The sequence below is a fragment of the Aethalodelphis obliquidens genome, unplaced genomic scaffold (assembly GCF_003676395.1).
Source record: "Aethalodelphis obliquidens isolate GAN/ISIS:26980383/991018 unplaced genomic scaffold, ASM367639v1 scaffold23, whole genome shotgun sequence".
Taxonomy (NCBI): domain Eukaryota; kingdom Metazoa; phylum Chordata; class Mammalia; order Artiodactyla; family Delphinidae; genus Aethalodelphis; species Aethalodelphis obliquidens.
Window position 1 is genome coordinate 7,760,816 of NW_020837967.1, and position 26,842 is coordinate 7,787,657.

The 26,842-nt window shown below is 45.3% G+C and overlaps 1 protein-coding gene across 2 annotated transcripts in view; it reads left to right on the forward strand.

The window, feature by feature from the left end:
- Positions 1 to 26,842, forward strand: part of CAMK1D (calcium/calmodulin dependent protein kinase ID) — a 410,742-nt gene that overhangs the window by 348,907 nt on the left and 34,993 nt on the right. For both annotated transcript variants that reach the window (XM_027121645.1, XM_027121644.1), the window contains exons 4-6: positions 5,588 to 5,726; positions 10,067 to 10,193; positions 25,003 to 25,078. In XM_027121645.1, coding sequence (XP_026977446.1) covers positions 5,588 to 5,726; positions 10,067 to 10,193; positions 25,003 to 25,078 — 342 coding nt within the window. The remainder of the gene's footprint in view (positions 1 to 5,587; positions 5,727 to 10,066; positions 10,194 to 25,002; positions 25,079 to 26,842) is intronic.

Consider the following 26,842-nt stretch of genomic DNA (forward strand, 5'->3'; position numbering starts at 1 on the left):
TCGCCAAGTACAGTCACATTCTGAGTTGTACTTTGGCTGGGGCGGGTGGGGGTGGGGGGCGGCGGTGGACGGCTGTTAGGATTTCAACATAAAAAAATTGGGGGCTGGGGGACACAATTCAGTCCATAACACCCAGACATTGAGAAGGGAAAAGAGCCAGAATCGAAATGCAGTGGCACACAAGGGGTTACATTTCTCTGCCCCATTCCACGGAGAAGCGTGTGTTTGTGTGTTGGAAACTTCTGAACAGATTGAGGCTGGGAAGATGTTGCGAAACTGAATTCTGAGAATAAAGGTATTTTGATTATTAAAGTGGGATTTGTTGAAGGAGGGAAATATTGAGGACAGAGTTTTCATGAAATAAACCCTTAATCGTCCCAGAGTGGGTGAGAGAGTCCCCCCGGGAGCAGAGAGTGAGGGCACCAAAGACACATGAAGTCATGAGGATCAGGGCACAGAGAGACAGCGGGTGCCCTGCATGGGAGGAAGGAAGTTCCAGGGGCTGCCAAGTCGGGACTCGATTGAGGCAAAGACTGATGGTCTTTGTCTTTCTCCAGACTGCGTGAAAAAGAAATTTCTGTCATCTGGGCCTTGGGGTTTCACAGTTGAAAAGTGCTTTGTTTGCAGCCTCTCAATCACAACCTGTATGTTTCAGGACTGCCTTCGCCTTAGGATTAAACAGGGGAAATGTTCTTAGAAAACACGCGTTTTTAACCAGCCTTGCTCTGGGGCACATTAAGCCATGTGGCTGCTGTAGCCACGCCTCCCGGGTCTTGAACACTGGCGCTGCCTAGTTATCTGACATTCTTGTGAATTTCGGGCCATATCTGCTGTAACACTGCTTTTTATCATCCCCAGTATCAGCACTAATACTTGTCAGACTCCTGTCTCTAATATTAATAGCACAGCACTATACTATTTGGCCTTTTTGGGAAGGAAGAAGTTTTTTTCTTTAACCCTCAGATGGTCCCTGGCTGGATCTGAAGATGAAACTCACAAAGACAGATGAATAGGAAAAGAAGCAAACAAATTTTATTGAATTTTTACATATCCACAGGAGGCTTCACAAGGGAATGAAGACCTCAAGAAGTGACCAGGGCAGGAAGCTTTTATACCTTTTAGGCAAACAATAAATTTGTGAAGAATGGACAAGACAAAGTAGTTTGTAATAAGGGTAGTAAACGGTGAAGACGTGTAACGAAGATGATAAGGGTTAGTTGAACATGGTTTACTTGCCAGTTTTACTCTGGGCTGATAAGAGTCTGTCTCCAGTGAAAGGAGAATTTATTTCCTGCCTTCAGACAGAAAAGTGGGAACTTCTTTTACATTTACTTGCTTCTTAACTGCCTTCAGTTCAAAATAATTTTATGTCGAAGAGGCATATTTGAGGGTGACATATTCTGGTTTCCACTGGCCTTCTTCGTATTTTATTAAATCTAACTCCTAGAGGAATAGATTTTTGGAGCCCATTTTTCAGCATTAGCACAAGTACCATTTTTGAATGAACATGTGGGTGATGTAAGATATGAAACATTTTAGACTATAATTAGCAGTAAATCTTAAAATAAGAGGAAAATATCTACCAAAATCAGATGAAGTTCAAGTGCATGTAAAAAATAACATGGTTTGCCCAGTATTAACAGTGGATGCATGGTACACTGACAAAGTTGTATATAATAGTACATTACAGAATATATTACAGTATAGAATCAAAGCTTAGTTTACTTGATCCAGCGACTCTGAAATTCTGTTTCTTGACTATTTTTTAATTTGAAGAGATTTGCATTACTTAAAATTTTGCAAGTAAACAAATTTTATTGAGATCATTACGTCCAGCTATTTGGTTTTTGCATAGTTAAGATTCACATACAGTGATAGCAGTGCAGTGTAATAGGCAAGGAAGATCAGAGACTGAGCAAACCCAAGTTCACTGCAAAGGCAGGTTATTCTAAATAAATGTCCAAGTTCAAATTGAGAGGAGTAGAGAATTTTTCAAACCATATTCCTGTCTTCTGCTCCCTTAGTCTTTGGTAGCCAGTTTCCTTCTATATAGCTACATCCCCCTAAAGCTGAACCTCTCTCCCCTAGCTGCCATTAAGTAATTTTATTTATTGACCTGTTATTATGGTCCTATTCCTTTTCTCCAATCACCTGACCCCTGATCCTTCCAACTACATTCTGATGCTTTGCGTGTTTTCATTGGGGAACTCCATTTCTAAAGAGGACCTTTAAACCGCACACGTTGGAAGCTTGCCGTAGGAGGATATTGACTCAAGCAAACAACCTGTCAGCTCAGCAGCCCATCACCCCAACCTTCACGTGTCCTGCCAGCCTGAAAATGAGACAGGCCCCTTGCCACAATTCTAAATGTATTTCCTTGTCAGTGATTCTGGGATTCTGGTTGTTCACAAGTGATTTTGAAAATGATTGGGTGTCTTAGCTCAGGCTGTCATAACAAAATACCAGCGACTGGGCAGCTTAAAGGACAGAGATGTATTTCTCACAGTTCTGGAGTCTGAGATGTCTAAGATCAAGGTGCTGGCACATTTGGTTCCTGTTAGGCCTCTGTTCCTGGCTTACAGATGGCCGCCTTCTCACTAGGTCCTCACATGGCTTAGAGAAAGAAAACTCTCTGGTGTCCCTTATTCTTCTCATGGAGACACTAATTCCATCATCAGGGCCCCACCCTCATGACCTCAACTAAACCTAATTACCTCCGTAAATTCCCACCTCCAAATACCATCACACAGTTTGGGGGAGGGGGACAGTTAGAGCTTCAACATATGAACTGGGGGACGGGGGCGCACAAACATTCAGTCTGTAAGAATGGCCTTTTGAAATGTGTGCTTAAGGAGATTTCTGGAAAGTATAAAGTGATTTACAAACTTTAAGGTATTTTTATCAGTATTGTTACATTTTTTATTGGCAAGTTTTTTAAACTTTCACCCTGTTCCTTGGTTTCTAAGGAAATGACATTCTTTCTGAGCAATGTTCAGAAAGATAAATCCCTGGTGCAGTTTGGAATTTAAGAAGTGAAATACTAAATGTGCAGAAAATGGAGACGCTGACACTACATGTGACAGGAGTATCTTAAACTTCAACTCTGATGCTTCAATTCTTATTGCATTGCTGACCTATCACAGTGAAAATATTATTCAATGGCTATTAATACCTTATATCACATTGCGGAGAGGTGGACTTTGAGAGAATGGGAAGCAGGAAAGATCAGTTTTGAGGGAGGGAAGGGACCTGGCAAAGTGCAGGTCACAGAGTGCTAAGGGTGGGAGGTGGAGGAAGGGGTGAGCTTTATTTATTTATTTGTTTGTTTATTTATTTGGCTGTGCTGGGTCTTAGTTGTGGTATGCAGGATCTAGTTCCCTGACCAGGGATCGTACCAGGGATTGCTCCTGCATTGAGAATGCGGAGTCGTAACTGTTAGACCACCAGGGAAGTCCCAGGGGTGAGCATTGTGGCTCGAGGGCTTCCAGCACCTTGCAGAGGATATGAGTAGCAGGCAGCCCAGCGGTAAGAAAGCACTGGAACACTAGTAAGTGGTACCATTATTGAAGGTGGGCTGATGTAGGGAATGAGGAGGGGCACAATCAAGACAGGGTTTTCCTCCGGCGCAGCTAATGCCACCTTGATTGGCACCAGCTGCACAGGGTGGCTGGCACCTAATGGGCGCCCAGTACACGTGGAATGAATGATCGAATAAATGATTCAGTGAAGTGAATGCCTCCAAGTGAATGCACGCAGGTTCTCCCTACCCCTGGCAACTGTGCATCTCCTGTAATACATCCTCAAGCTCTGCAAAGTTCTTCCATTGAAATCATTGGAAGAAGCTTCCAGAAAAATAAAGAGTGGCGAGAACTTGATGTGAGTTGCTGAGAGGAAATGTCTTGGGATCTGGGCTTACCTAAGGATGGTTAATGTAGACAACATGGTCATCAGGATGTAGTTGCTCCCCTGTTTGTACTTCTTTTCACCCTTTGAATTGCTTTTTATTTCTCCTGAGCGTCCTTCTTCTTTTATCTAGATTGCTCAGTTTGCTTTGGAAATGAGACATTATGCAAGCGCAGTATGGCTTGGAATGATTATATGTAATGGGAAAGACTCTAATACATAGGCCTTTTATAGCTGCAATTGTGTTTTATTAGTTTTTTTGAAAAGAACATTTCAGTGGCTCAGTTACTGAACATTAATTGTGTTGACTTGAAGAAAATGAATCATAGCTTTGTGTGTTAGTGTATGTGTGTGTGTTACTTCTGGGGCCTGTCTTTTAAAGATGTAAAAGTTGTTTGTGAAACTTTTATGATCTTAATATTTCACATACACCTTTTCATTTTGTTTTTGGAAAATTTTTTTCACTTTTATTAAAATAGTGCTGATATATCCCTTGAAGCTAATTTCAAGGAATGGCTTAATTATTTGCACAAAGCATTGTTTTTCTTAGAGAAGTCTGTACTCCAAGAATTTGAAGGCAAAGGTATCAGTTGAATTGTTTCTATTCAGGATTTAACAGTTCTGTTACTTTGTTCAACTCAGAGCAACATCAAATCTCAGAGCTGAAAGGGTCTCTGTCCACCAAGGCCTTTTAAAAAACCTTTAGCAAGCTAGGTCCCCTTTTGATAAATACAAAAAAAAAAAAATGGTAATGCAATCTGAAATTCAAAGAAATTGAAATGAAATATTCTCAACAAAAACCAAAGTAAAACAATGTAATGGAGTGTCGTTCTTCTATCTCTTTTTGTAAATCACAAGTGGCTTTAAGGCTCTGACGCCTCTCAGGGAGTGGTTGACTAGATTAACTACCTCATTTTACAGATTAAAAGACTGAGGTGCAAAGATTCCAGGAGTGCCCATCCTCTCAGCATCTTAGGAGCAGAACTGGGTCAAGAACCCGGACGTCCTGTTGGCTGCTTCCTGCTTTGCCCACAGCACCCCTCCCACCGCCCAAACCTTTAAGGCTATACTCGCATGCAAAGGAGGCATCTTATCCAGTGTCATCGCCCTATAACTGATGATGCTGATATTCTGAAAGGTTATCCTGAGTTAATGCTGTCCCAGCAGGATGGAGGCAAAGGCCAAGAGAAACTTCTCAGGCCTGGCCAGTCCATGGATCCTGGTTGATTTTTATTTACTTTATTTCGTCCTGGACCATCTGTACCATCATGACATAGAAACACTGCCCTGATATAGCTTCTGGGGAATAAGGGGGCAACATTTAAATCTGAAAATTGATTTTTTTTTTTTTTTTTTTGCGTTACGCGGGCCTCTCACTGTTGTGGCCTCTCCCGTTGCGGAGCACAGGCTCCGGACGCTCAGGCTCAGCGGCCATGGCTGACGGGCCCAGCCGCTCCGCGGCACGTGGGATCTTCCCGGACCGGGGCACGAACCCGCATCCCCTGCATCGGCAGGCGGACTCTCAACCACTGTGCCACCAGGGAAGCCCTGGATTAATTTTTGAAATAAAGTCTGGGTCTTTCACCATATTGAAAGGTCTTATTGGTAGCTTTCACTGAAAAATTTAACACGTCTTTTTTAACTTATACTGATTGGTTCTCTCTCTTTTTTTTTTTTCTAACAGTGTATCTGGTGGAGAGCTGTTTGACCGGATAGTGGAGAAGGGATTTTACACAGAGAAAGATGCCAGCACTCTGATCCGCCAGGTTTTGGATGCTGTCTACTATCTCCATAGAATGGGCATTGTCCACAGGGACCTCAAGGTGAGGCTGTCGCTTAGCAACACCCTCCAGTTGCTTTCCAACCCACAATGCACCTGTCGGAGCAGATTGGCTCCAGAGGAGGGATGAGGTTGCCTTGATGTAGATACGGTGGGCTTTGTGTACTGTTAGTCATCAGGGTCTTTGGGACCCAGAGGTAGCTTGAAAGATGATGAAGGTCAACGGGGCTGGCCATTGTTTGGGACATTTAATAACCACTGTACAGCGAAAGGGCCATGGGGAGGTAGGTTGTGTATTGCTTCAAACTTATCTAAACGGTAATTTTGTTCAAGACCTGGATGCCATGGAGATTGCCCAGTGCAGTTCTCCAGCCTTTTCCCAATTCCAGCCCTATTTCAGTGCAACCCACCGTATGAAAGAAAGGGAGCAGTAGATAGAGGGTGTGAGGTGAGGGAGAAAGGAAATAAAAGGTTATCCAGAAAGATGGGTTAAATGACATACAGTTACAGCCTTCTCCCAATGTCCTGTCGGTTCCATTCTTATCTTTTCCCTATGAGGTTTTAAAATACCCTTCATCAATAGCATTGAAGGATCTGGGCCTTGGTCACCTTGGCCCAAGGGTCTCTGTGGATGCCGAAGGGTAGGTATCATAGTACCAAGGGTAGGTATCGAACATATCAATTTGAGGAACAGAAAAAAATCTGCGCTGTTGACCGAGGCTATAAAGTGGCTTCATTCTACAGCAGTTATAGGTCCAGCCCCCAGAACTCACGGCACCAGTCAAGATAGACATCTCACCCCAGCACACATACTCACCACTCCTATCAGAAACACAGGGATTATATTGTGCTGAAGCCATGCTCTACACAACTACGGGCAATCTAAATCAATTTAGGGAATAAATGGTAAACGTGGGTTAAAACAGAATGTTAACATCCGGCCGTCATCTGGTGCTGGCTGTCAAGGTATAAAATGGTGTGGCTTTGCCTTTCATAGGAATTCACTGTGAAGTTTTTGCTTTTCTCCATGTTAATCACTTTCCATTGACTAGGGTAGTGGCTCCCAAATGTTAGCCTACATCAGAACTGTCTGGATGGCTTGTAAAAACAGATTGCTGGCTCTACCCCAGAGGTTCTGATCCTGCAGGTCTGCATCAGGGCCCGGGAACTTGCATTTCTAAGGGGTTTACAGATGATGTTGATGTTGGCCTGGGAACCACACTTGGAGAACTGCTGGACGAGGGTATTTGAGGACGTTGATGGACTTCTTACAGCCTTTGCTAGCCTCCTGATGGGTGAAATGGGCCGTGAGCACAAGTAGTTCATCTTCAGGACTTGCAGGTCCTTCAGAGGGCCAGGTAAGGGCTAGGTAAGGTGACCTGGCGCCTCTGTACCAGGCAGCTGTGCCTTCTCTGCTCTCTTGTGCCCTCACGAAATGCTGGTTCTGTGCTTCCAGGCCACAGCAGGCAGCTAGCTCTTCCTGAACAAGTTAGTTTAGTGACCGTAGAGATGTGATGTGGTGTACTTACTAGAAATCATTTCTAAGCAGGTAAGCCACTTCCTAGATGGGCAATGTTTATTTCCCCCTTAGAAAATGGTAAGGAAGGCTTTATTCAAGACTCCTGCAAGAGGGACATTGCATTAGGGGAGAGAATTGGGCTCCACTGCACATGTGGCAAGGACACATGGGGAGGTATAGCCGTTGAGCAGAGTGAGGGGTCATGGATGGACTGGCTTTATGGGAGATCATGTTTTTTACACGCAGGTAACGCTTTTGGAGAAGTGCATGCAGCTCCCAGCCTGTAGAACTTTAAGATCACCAGGCTTGTAATTGTGGATAGAATGTTACCATTTTAGGACCTTTCTGTGGTCTCTTTTCAGAGGCACAAAGAAGTTTGATCTATGTGGAGGAAGTTGGGGTTCAGGAATTAAATTTTTGTAAACCTCTAAGAAAACTAAACTCTGTGATAGAGGCCAGAGCAATAGAGAACATGATTGGGTTCATGTAAGATTAGAGCACAATTTGAGATGCTGCCCTAGCCCCACAGGTGGCTATACCTCTTTCTCCCCTCGGAAAGGTATTCTTGTGTCTTCTTGCCCCAGAAGCTGCTAACGATGATCAGTTGTCTTTTTTTCAAAACAAGTGAAACGTCCCCTGTTGCCTCCTCCCGTTAGGCACTGTTGCCTTTGGAGCCGGGTCATGCTTTGCTGTACGAGGCTGCTCTGTGCCTGTTCAGTAGCGTCCCTGGTCTCTACCCACTAGATACCTGTACCAGTCCTGAAGTTTTGACCACCAAAAAATGTCTCTAGGCATTGCCAAATGTCTCCTGGGGGGCGAAATTGTCCCCAGTTGAGAACACTGGATCAGGAGTATGACTATAGGTAACATGAACTTTACAGGAAGTGTTGATTCAGATCTTTTAAAAGCTTGTTATGTGAACAAGCGTTGGAATTGACATCCCAAGTCAAGTATTGGCCACGAATTGTCTTGCAAAGATGCCGTAAAATACAGAAAAATCATTTTTCGGTGAGTCCTGGGCCTCACAGGATCCCAGGAAGCATCGTAAGATCGCCTCCCTCCTCCTGCCCCTCCACCCCTCACAGCCCTCCTACTGCCTAGTGGGGGCCTCCACCCACATCATCCCTGAGCCCATCTTCCCTCCCACTTTTTCCCTGTGCACCCCTCCCCGCAAGTAAAGCCCTGCTGTGCTTACTAAGTCTGGAGGTAAGTAGAAGTATTGACCTAAGCTGAGAATGACCAGTCCACTGAACCCTCCTTGACGATTGCCCTTCAGAAGAGCAGTTCATTGATCCAAATGCGTCTCCTGTAGGAGGAAGGTATCAGGAGAGATTCGGGGCTCTTAGGCCGTCTCCTGCCTGGATGCAGCCTTGTCTAGGAGCATGAGATCCTTGACTTTACAGCTGTAGAAGTACTGGGACAGGAAGTTATAAAATCAGACACTTTAAAAAAAAAATTCTCTTTGCACCCATGATTGGATTCTTACTGTTCATCAAAGACGAATCCCTAAACATTCAGAGAAGCCATGAGCCACGTGCACTGTTTGGTTAGATTATTTCCCTCTGCTTTCTAAGTGTTGTTGTTTCTACTATTGATTGGCTCATTTTATTCTAGTTTAAAAGGAATTGAAAGCATCCTCAAGCATACATTTGATTTTCTCTAATTTTATGCTTCATCCACAAGATTAAAGTCACTGTGAATGATGTATCGTGTTATTTTGAGTGAGGGGTAGTATTTTTTTCCTTGGGGTTCAGTTAAAGAAAAAAATGGTTCTGACACATGTTAAAATGGTAAGGAAGGCTTTATTCAAGACTCCTGCAAGAGGGGCATTGCATTAGGGGAGAGAATTGGGCTGCACATGTGGCAAGGACACATGGGGATGTATAGCCGTTGAGCAGAGTGAGGGGTCATGGATGGAAAATTACTGTGAGAGACAGCAAGGGTGGGGGGATGCTTGCTCAACATCTCCCTCCGTCTCCATAAGCCCCGCCCCCATTTTTTGCCAGAAACAACCAGATTCCCCAATTTTCCACAAGATGTCATACAAACGAAACTTTGCTGTCTCCTGGTTTACCCCAGGATTGCCATCCGTAAGCCCCTCCCATGTAGACACCACGGGGGTGCCACTGATGTATACAGACTTAGAGTGGAAACGGGAGCTGTAATCGGACCTTTGCTGCATGTCGTGCATTACTGCTGCCTGAGCTCTGACATTTCATTTTACAGTCAGGGAAGCAAACGAGGAACCATCTTGACCCGTCTTCTACAGAAACAGAGCTTTTAAGGACACATGGCTAGAAAGCTCTAGATCTTCCGCCTCCGATTCATTCCGTGATGACCTCCCCCTGTTTCCCAGGGAGCGGAGCGCTCGGATATCAGCTGGCCCAGGAAAGGGGGAAGTGCAGTGCATGTGCCCGAGCTATGGACACGGGACGTCCCTTAGGGCGGGGAGAGAGACCCTTAGGTTGGAGACAGGTTGCTGACAAGGGTCAGAAAAAAGAAACCGAATAGCACCTGCAAAGACAGTTTTCTTTCTGGGAATCTCTGTGCCCCTAACCCAAGAAATGAATTGACAAGTCTGGGAGACATCTGCTTTCGAGTTGCCTCAATATATGGTTCATGGTTCTTAAGTAGAGAAAACACTAATAAGGGAAAGGGGCTCACATTTATTGAAAATCCGTAAATGCCCAATACGATATAAGGCACCCTGCATTGTTTTCACTAAACACTGCTTTTCTTAAGGCATTTACTGTGTCTAAAGGTCAAGTCTGTTCTTCCATTGTCATTAAGTTTTGGTGGTTTGGTGAGGCTCCCACAGGTAACCCAGCTTTTAAAACAGATTTCTTTTTTACATTTCTTTTTAGCCTGAGAACCTATTGTACTACAGCCAGGATGAAGAGTCCAAAATCATGATCAGTGACTTTGGATTGTCCAAAATGGAGGGCAAAGGAGACGTGATGTCCACAGCCTGTGGGACCCCAGGCTATGTCGGTAAGGACTGCGCGTGTGTGTTTTCGGTTCAGACCTTGACCAAGTCACTCTCTTTAATTAGCCAATCCTGATCTGTCCTGGAGAAGCCAAGAATTAAAGTTTTTTCTAAAATCAGAACCCCGGAGATCCTTTGTCCCTGACACTCAGAATGCAGAAAATGCTATGGCAGATCTGAACACATACTGAGACTCAACTTCCATCTTCTGGGGGCCCAGAGAAAGGCCATCGGAACTGTGTACGAAGTTATCGAGGCTTCCATTTGCACGACTGTATAAGTGCCTGCTATGCACCAGATGCTGTTCTAGGCATGGGGTGAAGACAGTGAATGAGACGGAACACCTGCCCTTGTGGAGCTGACCTTTCAGTTGGGAGAGACAGGCAGAAAAGAAACAGGGGAACAGGGGCATTTCAGATCTTACATGCTATGAAGAAGACAAAACGGGAGTGTATGATAGAATGACAGGTGTGAAGAGAGGTTGGGACAGTAAGGGGACAGGAGGAGACTCAGGCATTAGCCTTCATGACGAGAAGCAGCCCCAACCATGGGAAAGTCAGGGGACAGAGTTCCAGGTGGAGGCATCAGCTTGTGCTGGGGAGAGAGTGAGTACAAGCTAGGAAGGTCTAAGAGCAGGAAGAACTGAGACTGGAAGAGACTTTGAGAAAATGCAGACCAAGGCTGAATTCTCATCATACAGACCATGATGGCTTTTCTTAATGAGAACAGTAAGCCTGCCCTGAAGGAGAGGAGGTGATGTTAGATGACCAATGTTATTCCTGTTTGTTTGGGGATACAACCACGTGACCTTCCCAGGCAGGCTGAGGGAAGCAGGCCTCAGCTAAACGGGTCTGGGGCCCAGAGCATGGTCAGAAACTTCGAAAGACCTCGGAGGCAATTCAGGGGCCTCCAAGCGCTTGCATGATAATGGGCGTTAAGTCATCACTGTTAATGTCACAGCTGTTGCACTTTTAAAGGAACTCAGGAGAAAAGAACAGACTTGAAGGGAATAGAGACTAAAATGAGGGGAAGGGAAGGAAGCCACAGATTTAGGAGGAGATCAAGATGGTATAAATGTGGGAGGGGAGGAAAAGATGTGGTCAGTACCTGTTAGCTCTTGACTGTCACAGTACCCAGGAATTTTGTCCCTGGGTTGTGTGTATGCACTAGATACAGAAGGGGAGATGGTTCTGATCGTGTCTGCGAAGCCAGCACATCCGATGGAGATGCATTGTCAGGGTGAGCAGTCCCCGTTCTAGGAGAGAAAAGTCATGGTTTCAGGAAGAGCTTGGACTCCATCAGGAGGACTTCGATCAGCAGCTGTGGTGTGAGATGCACGTGTAGACACGTGTGTGCCCGGGGGGGGGGGCCGTGGGTGCAAATGTGAGCGTGTGCGGTGTGTGTGTGATGTGTGTGTGTGTGGAATTTCTCCAGTTCAGTCCAAGCCACCAGGCAAGCGGCAAATAAAAGTGAATGAGACAAGCTTATTCTCATTTCTCTTAAAAGACAGCGAGGAAAAAAGCTGGTTCCAACCGTGGTGAGTCATAGGCATCAGAAAATGGACAGGCCTATGAGGTCATGGGGTCCAGTCTCCTGGCTGGAATGGCTTTGCTCTGCTCCGCAGGGGCTGCTGCCCAGGCCACGCCGGGCGAGGAAGCTGCGGATGCTGTAGCCGCCCAGCTCCTGCTTCAGCACGTGGGCTCTGACAGAGAATGTGCATATTTACATAGGCATCGTACTGTTCTCGTATTTGGAAAGCTCCAGCACTTTCTAAATGGATTTTCGCTTTTTTACATTTTGACAGAGCTTGTGGAATGGCAGTTTCTCTGGGTTTCTAAGTGGCTGCCATCCTAGTGGTCTGGTTGTGTTTAGATGTCAGTCGCTGATGAGTCTGGGAACCGGGACTGGGGTTTGGATGTGGCCTTTGCTCTTTTACCCTAAATGGTGGCAAGTGGAGCCGTCGGGTAATTCTGTTGTCAGATACAGAGTTTTCCTGGAGTGAAGAGGGGAAAGGAGGACTATGGGAATATGGCAATTCTGTTTGTTCACATTTATTGAGCACCAAGATTCTTGGGGGACCTTTTAGAGTAAGAAAGGGGCAACACTGGGGAGCTTGTGTCTACGTAGACATGCCTTGGGCAGTGAGCAGCTGAGCTTAGGCTGTTTCTCCCCAACAGTCTGCATGGCAAGCTACTATTCGACCATTAAAGCCCAGCTTACGTGACCCTTTTTTTGTTTTTATTTTAAATTTATTTATTTGTTTTTATTTTTGGCTGTGTTGGGTCTTCGTTGCTGTGCACAGTCTTTCTCTAGTTACGGTGAGCAGGGGCTACTCTTCATTGTGGGGCGTGGGCTTCTCATTGTCGTGGCTTCTCTTGTCGCACAGCATGGGCTCTAGGCACGTGGGCTTCCGAAGTTGTGGCACGAGGGCTCAGTAGTTGTGGCTTGTGGGCTCTAGAGCACAGGCTCAGTAGTTGTGGCGCACGGGCTTAGTTGCTCCGTGGCATGTGGGATCTTCCCGGACCAGGGCTCGAACCCATGTCCCCTGCATTGGCAGGCAGATTCTTAACCACTGCACCACCAGGGAAGCCCTACACGACCCTCTTTTGACTGCTTTCCCAACATCCATCCTCTCCTTTGTCATCCTGGTTATTTTCCTTTTCTTACCACATTGCATCAGCTTCCATATTTATCCGTGTCTCTCCCCCTCTCCACTAGAGCAGGGGCTCTGGCTTACTCATCTTTGCACAGATGCTTGTTGAATTCAATAAAAACCTAAGCTTCGTAAACATGAGCGATATTTTATTTCTCTGCTCCCCTTCTCTTCATTCAGCATGTGTTTATTGAATTCCTGTTATGTGTCATGCACAAGAGTTTGGTGTTAGGAATACAAATACAAATTAGATAGAGTCTCTGACCTCAGAATGTTCACAGTATTGTGAGAGAGAGGGCTAACAGGTAAATTGAATAATGTATGGTGAGTGCTATATTATGCCTCATTCAAGAATTATTTATTTAGTGCCTACCTTCTGTGCTAGGCACTGGGGATGCATCAGTAGAAAGAAAAAACAACAGATAAAAATCCTCAACCTCGTGGTACTTACATCTGAGTGAGAGGGAAACGGGCTATAAGCAAACAGCTAAATATATTAATTAGCATCTTAGATGGACATGCGTGCTATGCAGAAAAATAAGGCAGGAAAGACAATAGGAAGTGTGTGTGTGTCTGTGTGTGTGTGTGTGTCTGTGTATGTGTGTGCAGGGGGTTGTCATTTTAACTACACTGATCAAGGCAGCCCTCAGTAAGAAGGTGACAGTGGGGTAAAGGTATGATTGCAGTGAAGGAGCCAGCCGTGCCGTTATTGGGAGGAAGAGCATTCCAAGGATGGTTCAAAGGCCCTGGGGCAGGAGTGTGGGAGGAGCAACAGGAGCAGGGTGAGAAAGGAGGAAGTCAGAGAAGCAGAGGGCAGGGCATGTGCAGACCAGGACTTAGAAGTCGCTGTCACGACCACGGGTGGCTGGAAGCCGCTGGAGGGATCTGAGGTAACGGGTGACATGATCCAACTTTCACCAAGATCCCTGTGGGGGACAGGCTGGGATAAGGAGAGGTGGCAGGGGGGACAGGGCCAGGGTGGAAGGAAGGAGACCAGCTAGAAGGCTCTGGAGTCGTCCAGGCGAGAAATGGTCGGGGCTGGGTCAGGTTGGCAGAGTGGAAGTGATGAGACGCTGTGGGATTCTGAATGTGATGTGCAGGTGACGTCATCAAGATTTTCTGAAAACCCAGAAGTAGGGTTTGAAAGAGAGAGACATCAAGGGTAATTCCAAGGGTTTTGGCCTGAGTCCTTGGAAGGGTGCAGTTGCCTTTAATTAAGATGTGGGGGGAGAACGTTGCAGAAGTATCACCAGGGGTTCAGGTTTGGATTTGATAACATCTGTGAGGTCCGGAAGGCAGCTGGAATAGGAGTCAGGTCTTGAGGGGAGACTCTTGTTTTGCACAGCAGTTCTGTCCTATAAAGTCACTGTGAGCACTGAACGGGCAGACCCTGAGCCCCACTCCCAGGGGAAATACAGGGCTGGGTTCCTGCGGGTCTCTAGTCCCAGCACTGTCATCAGCTGATCGATACTTGACCTTGTTATATGTGTATCTCTGTCCAGTGTCACTTTATTTAATATTGTTGCTGATTCATTACCGTTGAGCTTAGGCTGACAACACTGTAACTCACGCCTAAGTGAAGCTTATCGGACGTGCGTTTTCTCCGTAAGGTGCAGCCTTCTTGTGCTTGGGGGCACTGGACAGCACCTCGGCACTGACACCTGGGGACTCTTCATGCCTGTGGTAAAATTCAAGAAGCTACTAGGAAAATCCAAGTGAGCTGCTCATCTGCGATGCATTCTTAGTAAATTACGGCTCTAGGGGAGGGTGAGAAAGAGCTAAGGAACCTGTAACCCCCAGAAAGAGAACAGAGCTGTCCCAAGAAGCTTCTGCTCCTCTCGTGCAGCTCCGGGCTGAGGACAGACCACCGGCGAGGAATGATTCTGTATCTCAGCTGTGTTTTTATTTGCCAACAATCCAGACTGCAATCCTCTAAACCTAGGTGAAGCAACACCTGCTTATTAAGATGCTCACGGTAAAGCCCCTCAGCGCATTTTTTTTTTCTTTTTCAATACCTCTCCTGCTGAAAGTTCTCCTGGCGGGAAGCAGACCTGAGTTAACCCGTTCAGTACCACCTCCTCGTTGTAATGCAGCTCTTACTGAGACTGGATGCTCCTCTGAGCTGTATGCCTGAATCTTCCTTTCCTTGATCTTAGAATTTTATTTACCGTCTCTGAACAGTCCACTGCTGGGTGGAAAGGTCCTCTTTCTCTCCCACTGTTTTTTTTTTTTACAATGTTGTGTTACTTTCAGGCGTACAGCAAAGTGATTCCGTTATACATATCTATATCTATATAGACATATATGTATATATCTATTCTTTTTCAGACTCTGTTCCCTTATAGATTATTACAAGATATTGAGTAGAGTTCCCTGTGCTATACAGTAGGTCCTGGTTGGTTATCTATTATACGTAGTAGTGTGCATCTCCCACTGTTTCAGTGATATCCTTTTCACCACAATGATGACACGCAGTGTCACTAACTCTTTGGAACTATATTACAGTTTGATTTAAGACTATCCATTTATCCTCCAGCAGAGGAGCTCTGTCCCTTCTCACTACCTTTGGAAATCCCTTAGGGACAGGAAAACCTGGATCAAGTGTCCTTGGACACAAATCCCTAACGGTACAGTTGGCCGTCTGGATCCACGGGTTCCACATCCTCGGATTCAACCAACTGCAGATCAAAAATATTTTTCAAAAATCGCCAGAAAGCTCCAAGAAACAAAACTTGAATTTGCTGCTTACCGGCAACGACTTACCCGGCGTTACCATTGTGTTAAGTGTTACGGGTCATCTAGAGGTAAAGTGCGCAGGAGGATGTTGTAGCTAATATGCAAATACTGTGCCGTTTTTTTATGTACGGGACTCCAGCATCCACCGATCTTGGTGTCCACAGAGGGTCCTGGACCCCCATCCCCACAGATGCTGAGGGACAACTGTATGCCTTAGAATGAGGGGACACCTGCAGCTCTACGGGTGAGCACAGATTCTTTTCCATGAAGGCCTAACACTGGGACAGACTGGCAGGTGCCCTTCAAGACAGGAAACTGAGGCACAGAAAGATGATGAATTCGAGGTACACTGGTGCAGAGCCCAGCCTCTAATTCTGTCCTCTGAGTCAGTGCTGGGTCAGAGGTGACAGATGCTAGCACCAGCCTACAGGTGCACAATCTGATTTTAAAACCCACATGGAAGTTCGGTGCTCTCCCATGAGACCACCTACTCCTCTCTTAGGCTCCTTCCTGTAAAGATGCTATCACGTTGCCAGCCTGCCCAGCAGAATGGAACTTGAATCCAGGCCCCCTGACCCCTAGGCCTCCTGACCTCCTTTCATGAGCGACTTGGGAAAAGCCATGATATTAAAAGAAGACTCCACTCCCTCTGACCATGACTGGAGTTCGTGTCTCAGAGCCTTTTCCTCCCCACATGGCATGCATTAAGTTCAAGTCAAATGCCTTTCTCCGTGGCCTCCTCAGGGAGGCGAGGCCAGCCAGCAGGGTCAACAGATGAACCTGAGACAAGCTGTAGGCTGGCAGGTTGCCCATCTGCCTGCGTGTCTGTCTGCTGACATCATAGGCTACATAGTAGGTTAGAAGTTTCAGGTTCATTTTCAAAGACAGAAGCTTGTTCAAAGACAGGTAGAGGTGCTGATCTTAGTGTCTTGTCAGCTCTGTTTCAGCAGGTGGCACAGATGGCAGCAGTTGTACACACTCCAGAGAATTAGGGAATGCACCCCAGTGTTCATAGCAGCACTGTTTACAGCAGCCAAGACATGGAAGCAACCCTAAATGTCCATCGACCTTGGATAAAGATGAATGGATAAAGAAGATGTGACATACACACACACACACACACACACGCACGCACAATGGAATATTCCTCAGCCATGAAAAAGAATGAAATAATGCCATTTGCAGCAACATGGATGAACCTAGAGATGATCATACTAAGTGAAGTAAGCCAGAGATAAATACCATATTATGTCACTTATATGTGGAATCTAAAATATGACACAAATGAACTTATTTATAAAACAGAAACAGACTCAGACATAGAAAACAAACTTATGGTTACCAAAGGGGAAAGGGGGTGGGGAGGGATAAATTAGGAGTTTGGGATTAGCAGATACACACTATTATATATAAAATAGATATACAACAGGGTCCTACTGTATAGCCCAGGAAACTATATTCAATATCCTATGATAAACCATAATGGAGAAGAATATGAAAAAGAATATATATATATATATATATATATATATATTCTTTTTCATATTACTGAATCATTTTGCTGTACACCAGAAACTAACACAACACTGTAAATTAACTATACTTAATTTAATAAGAAAAAGAATTAGGGAGAAAATTAGGATATGCCCATTTTTATAACCAGTCTTCCAGAATAATCTTTAAACACTCCTTTAAAAAAGAATTATAATTGGGGCCAATGAAAACAAGAACTGGTTAGAACTAGGCATTGCACCCTTGTAGGTACTTAAAGGACGGGGAGAGCTCAGGACAATGGGGATGGGAATCTTGATGACACCTGGCCTGGAGGTAGGAGAGGGTGGGGCTGGGGGAAGGAGGGGGGCAGGGCAGGGAGAGGAAATGTGGAAGGAGCACAGCCTCTCCCCTCAATAAATGCAGAGCCACGAAGGGGCCACGCACAGCCAGAGGTCCTCGGCCATCACATGGCTCTGTAATATCGGGACAAATGGTCCTGATGCCCACAGCGCTGTCTGTCAACCATGACAAACAGCCTGCTCCTGCTGTCGTGCCTAGGCTGGTGCCTGGACCAAGGGGGGATGATGATGTAAACGTGTTGGTGATGAAGTGACCACAAGGATCAAGAACTAGATGAACAAAGGGACCAACTGGCTCCTTCCAGCTCTAAGATTCAAGTTCTCCTGACCTGCCCTTCCATCGCGTGTGGGCCCAGCTCTGTCCTGACTTCTGAGGGGTTTCATCAAAAGGGTGGAAATCTTCATTTATGAATCATTTTATGTTACGCTAGAATCGAAGGAAAGTACCAAATGATATCAAGAATCCGTTCAGCCTTAATTCTAGAGAGTAATAAAACCTACATTCCTTTTGCTCCTATGATCTTTCCAACTTTTCCTCCTTACATAACAACTACTAATTATACCCGTACATATGTGCTGCATATTTCCTTTAAGCCTCATAACAATCCTAAGAGTTGGGCTCTCTTAATGTTCCCATCTAACAAATTGGAGGCTGAGAAAGATTAAGGGACTTACCCAAGTCCACACACGTAGTAAGTGGTGGAGCCTAGGTTTCTTTCACTGAAAAGCCAATGTGCCCAACTATTTAAAACTTCTTAAATCCAGACAACTAAAGTCATTTTAAGTAACAAGAACCTAAATCCCGGCAACCATTTCACATCCTTCAGACCTCTCCTACTCTTTCATCTTTAAGCCTATTACTTTATTCTTGGAAAACAACATGAACAACGTGCATATATATACGTTTATTAACAGCACCACTAGCCACAGCGATTTCTTTCCCCGGCTGTATCTTTCTCATTCTGTTTGCACCTTGCCCATCATTTGACTATTGGAGGTAATATTTTCTTTTCTTGGATATTTTTGAGTTTTATTTAGAGTAAGTTCAGTATTTTCAGGGTTGGATTTTGACTGAGTTCAACTTAAAAATCAACACCACCTCTCCCATCTTGCCATGATCTTGTCTGACTCTGATCATCGTCCTTAGGAGGGCGGCCGAGGCTGGCACTACGTCTGTGGCTTGTGTCTACCCTCAGTGCCCTGGAGAACAGGTGTGCCGTGAGGGCAGGGGCCAGGTGTGCTTTCGTCTCCCATAAAGCCAGTGCCTGAAGTGGGATGCAGCCCATTAAATGATTGAATAAGGAGAAACACCACCACCATGGTTCTGGACCACAAGCTCTCCTTTTCCAGCATCAAGGGCTGCTCCTGCCACCCAGGGCTGCCCCTTCCTGCTTGTGTCCCCACCCTTATCCCAGTAGAAGGGGTCATATTTGAAGTACGAAGAGGAGTGGTCCTCAAACATCCGTGGAGGGGAACAGATCACCTTGAACATGAACATGGTAACACGATGAGATCACATTCCCCCCGCTCTCTGCAGAGACGGTTCTTAGCACATCCTTGGACGCAGGAAATGGGAAAATTCCTTTTCTGTTTTATGAGAGCCTGAGGACTGGTGACTGTGGCCCCCACCTTCACAAGCCACTGTCCTCGTTTCCAATTCCACTTGGTTAAGCCTTTTTTTCCTCTCTCTCTTTCAGTAAGGAAAATGGGCAACTTAGTTGTTTTTAAAACAACATGAAAAGTTTCTGAAATTCTGTTTTTTTTCTTTCTGAAATCTCTGGAGTCCTTCCCTTTACCAGGAAACCTTGCTCTGAATCAATATAAAACAGCTCGGTTTATAGAAGACGTTTCCCACCAAGTGGAATTTTCCACAGTGCGTTGGTAGTGAGTCTCACAGCAGTAAATTCAATTATTTTAAATTTTGAACGTACTGTTTCACTAAAGAGCGTGGGTTAAGCCTGGGGCTCAGAGGAGGGAACATCTGTCCACAGATCTCTCCAGTAGCTCGTGGGATGCTCTGCTGAGGCTGTGTGGTTTATATGGAAATCACTTTTATTGACTGGTGTAAATTAAGCTGATGGGATACTGTTTCTATCGGCAGTAGCCTCAAAAAACCTGAATTGATAGTCCCCAAGATCTGACCAGGAAGGAGGTTCTGAGAGATCATTTAACAGACTATCTTTTCTGCCATTTAGCCCTAGAACTAATAATTCTGAAATCCCTTTGAGAAAAGCTTTTAAAAGGAGAGCAACGTGAATGACAGACACCCACAGAGAATTAGGGCTAATTCTGGTTCTTTTATCTCCCAGATTCATGTCAGAAACAAGGCATGTATTCAGCAATTTATCTTACTTGCACCTAATACAGGGACTTCCCAAATGACAGTTGCTTGCTATCCAAAATTTATTTGTGACCCTCTCATTTTTTTGTTCCTGTAGGTACTCACCAAAAATATTTGAGGCAGCTAAGTTTATTTGTAAATCAGTTGTCTGGAGTTTGGAAAACATTTTCTTATAGAAATAATGGCGTGTGTGTTGAGTAGGTTGGGTTCAGTTGCATCACCATTTGGTGAACTACCAGAATGTACTAAGCCCTGAAAATACAGTCTAGAGATGTTCTCCAGCAGCATGAAGTCTGGACCTTGACAGTGTGATTCACACAACAGTAAAGGGATGGATAAGGTATAGTAGGAGCCTACTAGAGGCTAGTGTGTTACAGGGTTTTGATGAATAGACCGGGGAACCCAACTGTCATGGCCCAACACATGTCACCCAGGTGGAGCTGCCTCCACCCCACCCCTGTTCTCTCCACCTCTATTGTGGCTCTTAGCATTTGCCTTGAGGTGCTCCTATGTTGAATGCATACATATTTACAATTGTTATGTCCTCTTGGATTGATCCCTTGATCATTATATAGTGTCCTTCCTTGTCTCTTGAAACAGTGTTTATTTTAAAGTCTATTTTGTCTGATATGAGTATTGCTACCCCAGCTTTCTTTTGATTTCCATTTGCATGGAGTATCTTTTTCCATCCCTCACTTTCAATCTGTATGTGTCCCTAGGTTTGAAGTGGGGCTCTTGTAGACAGCATATATATGGGTGTTGTTTCTGTATCCATTCAGCCAATCTGTGTCTTTTAGTTGGAGCATTTAATCCATTTATATTTAAGGTAATTGTCGATACGTATGTTTCTACTGCCATTTTCTTAATTGTTTCTGTAGGTCTTTTTCTTCTCTTGTATTTCACGCCTAGAGAAATTCCTTTAACGTTTGTTGTAAAGCTGGTTTGGTGGTGCCGAATTCTCTTAGCCTTTGCTTGTCTGTAAAGCTTTTGATTTCTCTGTCGAAACTGGATGAGAGCCTTGCTGGGGAGAATATTCTTGTTGTAGGTTTTTCCCTTTCATCACTTTAAATATATCATGCCACTCCCTTCTGGCCTAAAAGGCTGACTTCAGCCAAGCCTAAGAGGCAGTCGGGAGGTTGGACCAGCCACCTATCTTGGATCTGTCCCTTCAGCACTTCCGGGTGGGTGGGTCTCTCTACTGCCACTGATAGCCACTGACAGTCCCCAGGGCCCAGGCCTTGAAATGCACTGGAGGAACGTGTATGCCCACCCCACTGGAGTCTTTCCCTTCTGCTATGGCTGTGCCAGGAAACTGAGCCCTTTCCTGCTCTGCCTGGGGTTGATGGCATCACGGACAAGCCACGGTGCCTCTTAATGACTGCTTTCTCTGTCAGTAGCTCCAATTAAGTTACTTCGATTCAAAGCCTCCCTCTGTTAGAAGGTGTGGGGTTGGCCAGAGTCACTGCCAACCTCCTACGACACATGAATTATGCTGGGTACAATTAGGAGAGAAAATCTGGGCTTCCTCAGCCTGGGAGCTCATTTGTCGTCCCAAAGTTTGTTAAGTTGGATGCTGTGACTTTTTAGAATTACAGCTGAATTCTTGCCAGTGGTATAAGATTGATAACACAAGGGAGTTTGGCTGGTTCTCAAAGTGAAAACGGGTCTATGAAAAGATCAGAAAGAAGGGGATTCTCCCAGCACTCCAGCTGAAAGGGATCAAGGGAATGGAAGGAGGACCAAAAACCAGATAAGTACAACAGGTTGGCAAAACGATAGCGCCAACTGCAGGACGCAGACGGACAGTGGGAGAGAAAATATCCCACCTGACCTCAGGGGTTCATGATTTGTTCACCATATCAAATTGTCAGGAGGGTTTTGAATATTGTCTTAGAATTTATTTTTTTCAAGAATTACTATGAGATGACAAGTTAGCTATTTAAAGCTAGGTGGGCTTGTTCAAACAGTGTCCCGAAGAACATTTGTTTCCAGGAATCATATCACAAAGGAAAATAGAATTGAAGCCATTCACGTGTGTGCCATCGTACAAGTTTAAAATGTTTTAAGTTGGTGAGAATTTTATTTCCAAATCAGTTTGCTTTGTCTTTTTTATCATGACGTTACACTTCTGGCTTCACTCTCTGGATTGGGTTCAAGTGCAATTAAGGACCTCACCAGAGGGCAGATGGTTCATCTGCCACCAATTGGTTAAAAATGTGTATATTTCATTGCAGTTGCTGTGACCCAGATAAGACACAACACCAAAGAGGACAAGACATGTTTGGCACAAGCACATAGAGTTCCACCACCAATGTAGATACCCTGGTATTTGTTAATCATTTAGAACTTTTCCCTAACATCCATACTGTTGATCTAAATCAGAAGTCTTTTTATACAAAAGCATATACTTGATGTTATAAAGTTTACTAGTTAAACAAAAATCTCATATTTTAAGAAATTTGTGTCATCTGTGGTTTCAAGAATCTAAACGTCCCAAGTAACATCCAAGCTCCGACTTGCATAAAAATCAGCCGCTTGCTTTTCAAGTCTCTGCAGCGCACTGCCTGATTCTCCAGAACCCCGGAGCATTTGCCAGACTGCAGGCAAAGGGCCTGATGTGCACGTGCCGCCAGGTGTGTGGATTTCAGGAGGGGAACCGTGTTCTTTATTCCTTTGTTTGCTGAACAGTGGATGGTGGCCAGTACTTGCTGTTTTCTTTTCTTTTTTTTTTTTTTGCGGTACGTGGGCCTCTCACTGCTGTGGCCTCTCCCGTTGCGGAGCACAGGCTCCGGACACGCAGGCTCAGCGGCCATGGCTCATGGGCCCAGCCGCTCCGCGGCACGTGGGATCCTCCCGGACCGGGGCACGAACCCGTGTCCCCTGCATCGGCAGGCAGACTCTCAACCACTGCGCCACCAGGGAAGCCCGCTTGCTGTTTTCTAACAGATGATGACGAGGAGGAGGATTTGTTCTTTGAAGAATCCTTCCTGCCCCATCCACAGAGGTGGTCGGGAGAACACGGAGGGTTAGCTCTTCCTAGGAGTCAACCCTGCTTTCTAGGGGCTGGGTCTTATCCCCTCGTCAGTTGACATCTGGTTTCGTGGAGCATTTGGGCCAGGCTGTCTCGCCAGCTCCCTGAAGAGCCCTGCAGACCCCGTGACATGGAAGCCAGGGCCTCTGCCCACCTGCTTGATGCGGCGCTCCTGATGCCTGCTGTCAGCTGTGCCGGGAGGAGGGGCCGGGTCCGATGTAGCTCTGCGAGCCTTTTCTGCCTCTCTTGAACTTTCCGTCAGGCTACGAGGATGGCCCTGGAGGCTCAGAAATATGCTCCTTGCAGAACCAGTCCCCTCCCGCCACCTGTGCTCGTGTGGCTGTCAGACCAAAACTCAGCTCTGAGAGCACCGTCCTCCTAGATCAGCAGGACGTTGGCTGTGGGCAGTGGCTCCCTTTTGTCAGTTGCCATAGTAGAAGCATCTGAGAAACAGCCTCTTAGCAGTTCTGGGGAAGAGGAAGGATGGATTCAGTCACTCCCCATTAGCTAAGGGCCACTTCTCCAGTTTGTGAGTTCCCCAGCTTTGTAGCACTCTCTGCTTCTGCTACTGCATTGAGGGTAAACGCAGCAAAGCCGTACAAACGTATTTATTTAGCTCTTATTAAATTAAAAAAAAAGTCTCATCAGAAGTTTGGAGGAATTGAGGCTGAAACCTAATTAGATTTGGGGATTCTCTGTGGGTTGTATTTCTTACCATCCTAACCAGAAACATCCAGCAAGTTTGTGTCCTTCCCTCATCTTGCTCAGGAAGGTGCTTATCTGCAACAGGATGAGAAGGTTTCCCTGTTCATTTTTCTACAAAAGGACTTTGCTTAGAGACTGAAGAAAGACTCACCTTAACAGTCACTAGATTCCAGTGGAAAGAGCTGGGACAAGGGTGAGATTGAATTGTGTTCAGATCCCAACTGGTCTATATCTCCTGTGTGGCGTCGGAAAAGGAACATCTCTGAGGCTCGTTTTCTTTATGGATCAGGAGCAGATAATGGCTAATTGGCAGAGTTGTTGAAGGGATTACAGTAGAGAATGTCTATGAATGACGAGGACGAGACCCGGATCACACAGGCACTTAATTCGGGTTAGACTGAGTCGGTGTAGAGGCCTCTTGGCAGCTGGATCCTGGGGATAAGTGGCTTGATCTCTGAGTCCCCGTGCACCCTCACCTGTAGCTTGGGAAGAAGGATAATAATAACTAAGCTCTTCCCCACCAAGAAAGGTTGTGGTGAGTTAATGCATCCCCAACGCATAGAACACACAGCTTAGCCTGACAAGTGCCTTGTAAGCTAGAGCTCTTTTTACTTTCTCTACCTTCTTAAACTTTCTGCACAGTTTATCCTAGACACTTCGATCAGATGTAGTTGCATAAAAAGGAGGTTTTCCTTGTGAAGAAGGTTTACTTCCTTTCCTGTGTTTATTTACTCTTTGCACCAATATGTATGGCAGACCCTGCTGAGTGCCAGACACTGGGTGGGTATCCAACACTGGGCAGTAGCCACAGCCCGGAACAGGAAGTATGGGAATAGTAGAAAATAAGCCAAGGCCCTGGACTGGTGATGCGTGATGAGGAGTGGGTTAGAACCAAGGAAGTGAGATTCAATAGCATTTTTCCTGTTTCACAGATGAGAAAACAGAATGGCAGTATAGTGACAGATAACCCGCCCAAAACCTTAGAGAAGGAATCAGGAGCAGGCCTGAGGCAGGACGTGGAGAGAAGGTTTTAGGTCTGAACTTGACTGTAAGCCCCATGAAGGCTGGGGGAAGGGGCTTCACCTGCCTGTCCCCACAGCACCTAGAAAGGCCCTACACAGGGGCCAGAAATGCTTCCTTGAACTGATTTGAGGTGAATCACACCCCAGGCCCCAGACTGAGTATTCTCTCCTCTCTGTCAGTCTGGTCTGAGCTATAGAGCTTAGCCCAGCACTGACATAAATACCTCCTATCAAGTATGTATTGATTGATTGATAACCTCCAGTTGTACATACACACAAATGCTCCCCTTTTGTCTAGTTACAAAAGCCAACAAATATATCAGATTGTGTCTACCTACTCAGTTTCTAGAATCACAGAAAGTTCAGCCCAAGTAGCAGACAAAAAGAGCAAAAAGCAAAAAACACCTAAAACCCGCCTTATGTCTTAATCATTTAAATTGTCAGGCTTGTGTCTCTCCTTTGTTGTTTCACAGCTCCCGAGGTCCTCGCACAGAAACCCTACAGCAAAGCTGTCGACTGCTGGTCCATTGGGGTGATTGCCTATATCTTGTAAGTATGGCTTGCCACCTCGGCTTCTTTTTTCCTTTTTTTTAAAAAAAATTGTGACAAAATATGCATTTAATTTTGTACACCATTTTAACCTTTTTTTTTTTTTTGGGCCGCGTTGGGTCTTCATTGCTGCGTGCAGGCTTTCTCTAGTTGCAGCGAGCAGGGGCTACTCTTCGTTGCGATGCGCGGGCTTCTCGTTGCGGTGGCTTCTCTCGTTGCAGAGCACGGGCTCTAGAGCACAGGCCCGGTAGTTGTGGTGCACGAGCTTAGTTGCTCCGCAGCATGTGGGATCTTCCTGGACCAGGGATCGAACCCGAGTCCCCTGCATTGGCAGGCGGATTCTTAACCACTGCACCACCAGGGAAGTTCCTTAACCATTTTTAAGAGTACAATTCAATGGCATCAAGCACATTCATAGTATGGCACAACCGTCACCACCACCATCTCCAGAACTTTTTCATCTTCCCAAACTGAAACCCACTAAATACTAACTCCCATTCGTTTCCCCCCAGCCCCTGGCAACCACCATTCTGCTTTCTGTCTCTATGAATTTGCCTTCTCTAGGTATCTCATGGAAGTGGAATCATAAGATATTTGTTCTTTTTTGTCTGTTTTCTTTTTCCACTTAGCATAGTGTCCTCAGGGTTCATCTATGCTGTAGTTAGTATGTGTCAGAATTTCATTCTTTCTTGAGGCTGAATTTATACTACATTTTGTTTATCCATTCATCCATCAGTGGACACTTGGGTTGTTTCCACCTTTTGGCTGTTGTGAATAAGGCTGTTACGAACACAGGTGTGCAAATATCTGTTCGAGTCCTGCTTTCAGTGCTTTGGGGTATATACTCAGAAGTGGAATTGCTGGATCATATGGTCATTCTATGTTTAACTACTTGAGGAGCTGCCATCATGTTTTCCAAAGCAACACCACCATTTTACATTCCCAACAGTGATGCACAAGGGTCTAGTTTCTCTACATCTTTGCGAACACTTATTTTCCATTTTTTTGTAATAGCCGTCCTAAGAGGTGTGAAGTGGTAACTTGTTGTGGGTTAGATTTGCATTTCTTTCACAGCTGGTGAGGTGTTAGGCATCTTTTCGTGCGCCACCTTGGCTTTGCTGGGAATACAAACCACTATGAAAATATTAGGGCATGTCCAACAGAAGTCACAATACGAAAAATGTGATAAAAACCCAAAATTTAGCCTTTGAATTCCTCATTTCTTCTCAGGTGCCTTATCTCCATGACCCAGGAAATGCCATGGTCATAGGCTTGTTGCAGTTATTTTAAGATGATCAATTTGGGTTTTTATGTTTTGATTTGCTTAAGTCCCCTGTAAAGTTACTTTTTAAGCTACAATTTCTTTTTGTAGTCATATTTTCAAACACTTACTATGGAGCATACTTTCAAGATAGGTTTAGGCCAATGCATTTCTGAAATTGATCAGAAATGAATTTCTCCTCATTAGCATCCCCAAGGAGGGGAATGTTTTCTCGCCGACAGAGCCCACTGCACACAACAAAAGGCTATGAGGGAACTTTCCTCAACATAATAAAGGTCATATATGACAAACCCACAGCCAACATCGTCCTCAATGGTGAAAAACTGAAAGCATTTCCACTAAGATCAGGAAAAAGACAAGGTTGCCCACTCTCACCTCTCTTATTCAACATAGTTTTGGAAGTTTTAGCCACGGCAATCAGAGAAGAAAAGGAAATAAAAGGAATCCAAATCGGAAAAGAAGAAGTAAAGCTGTCACTGTTT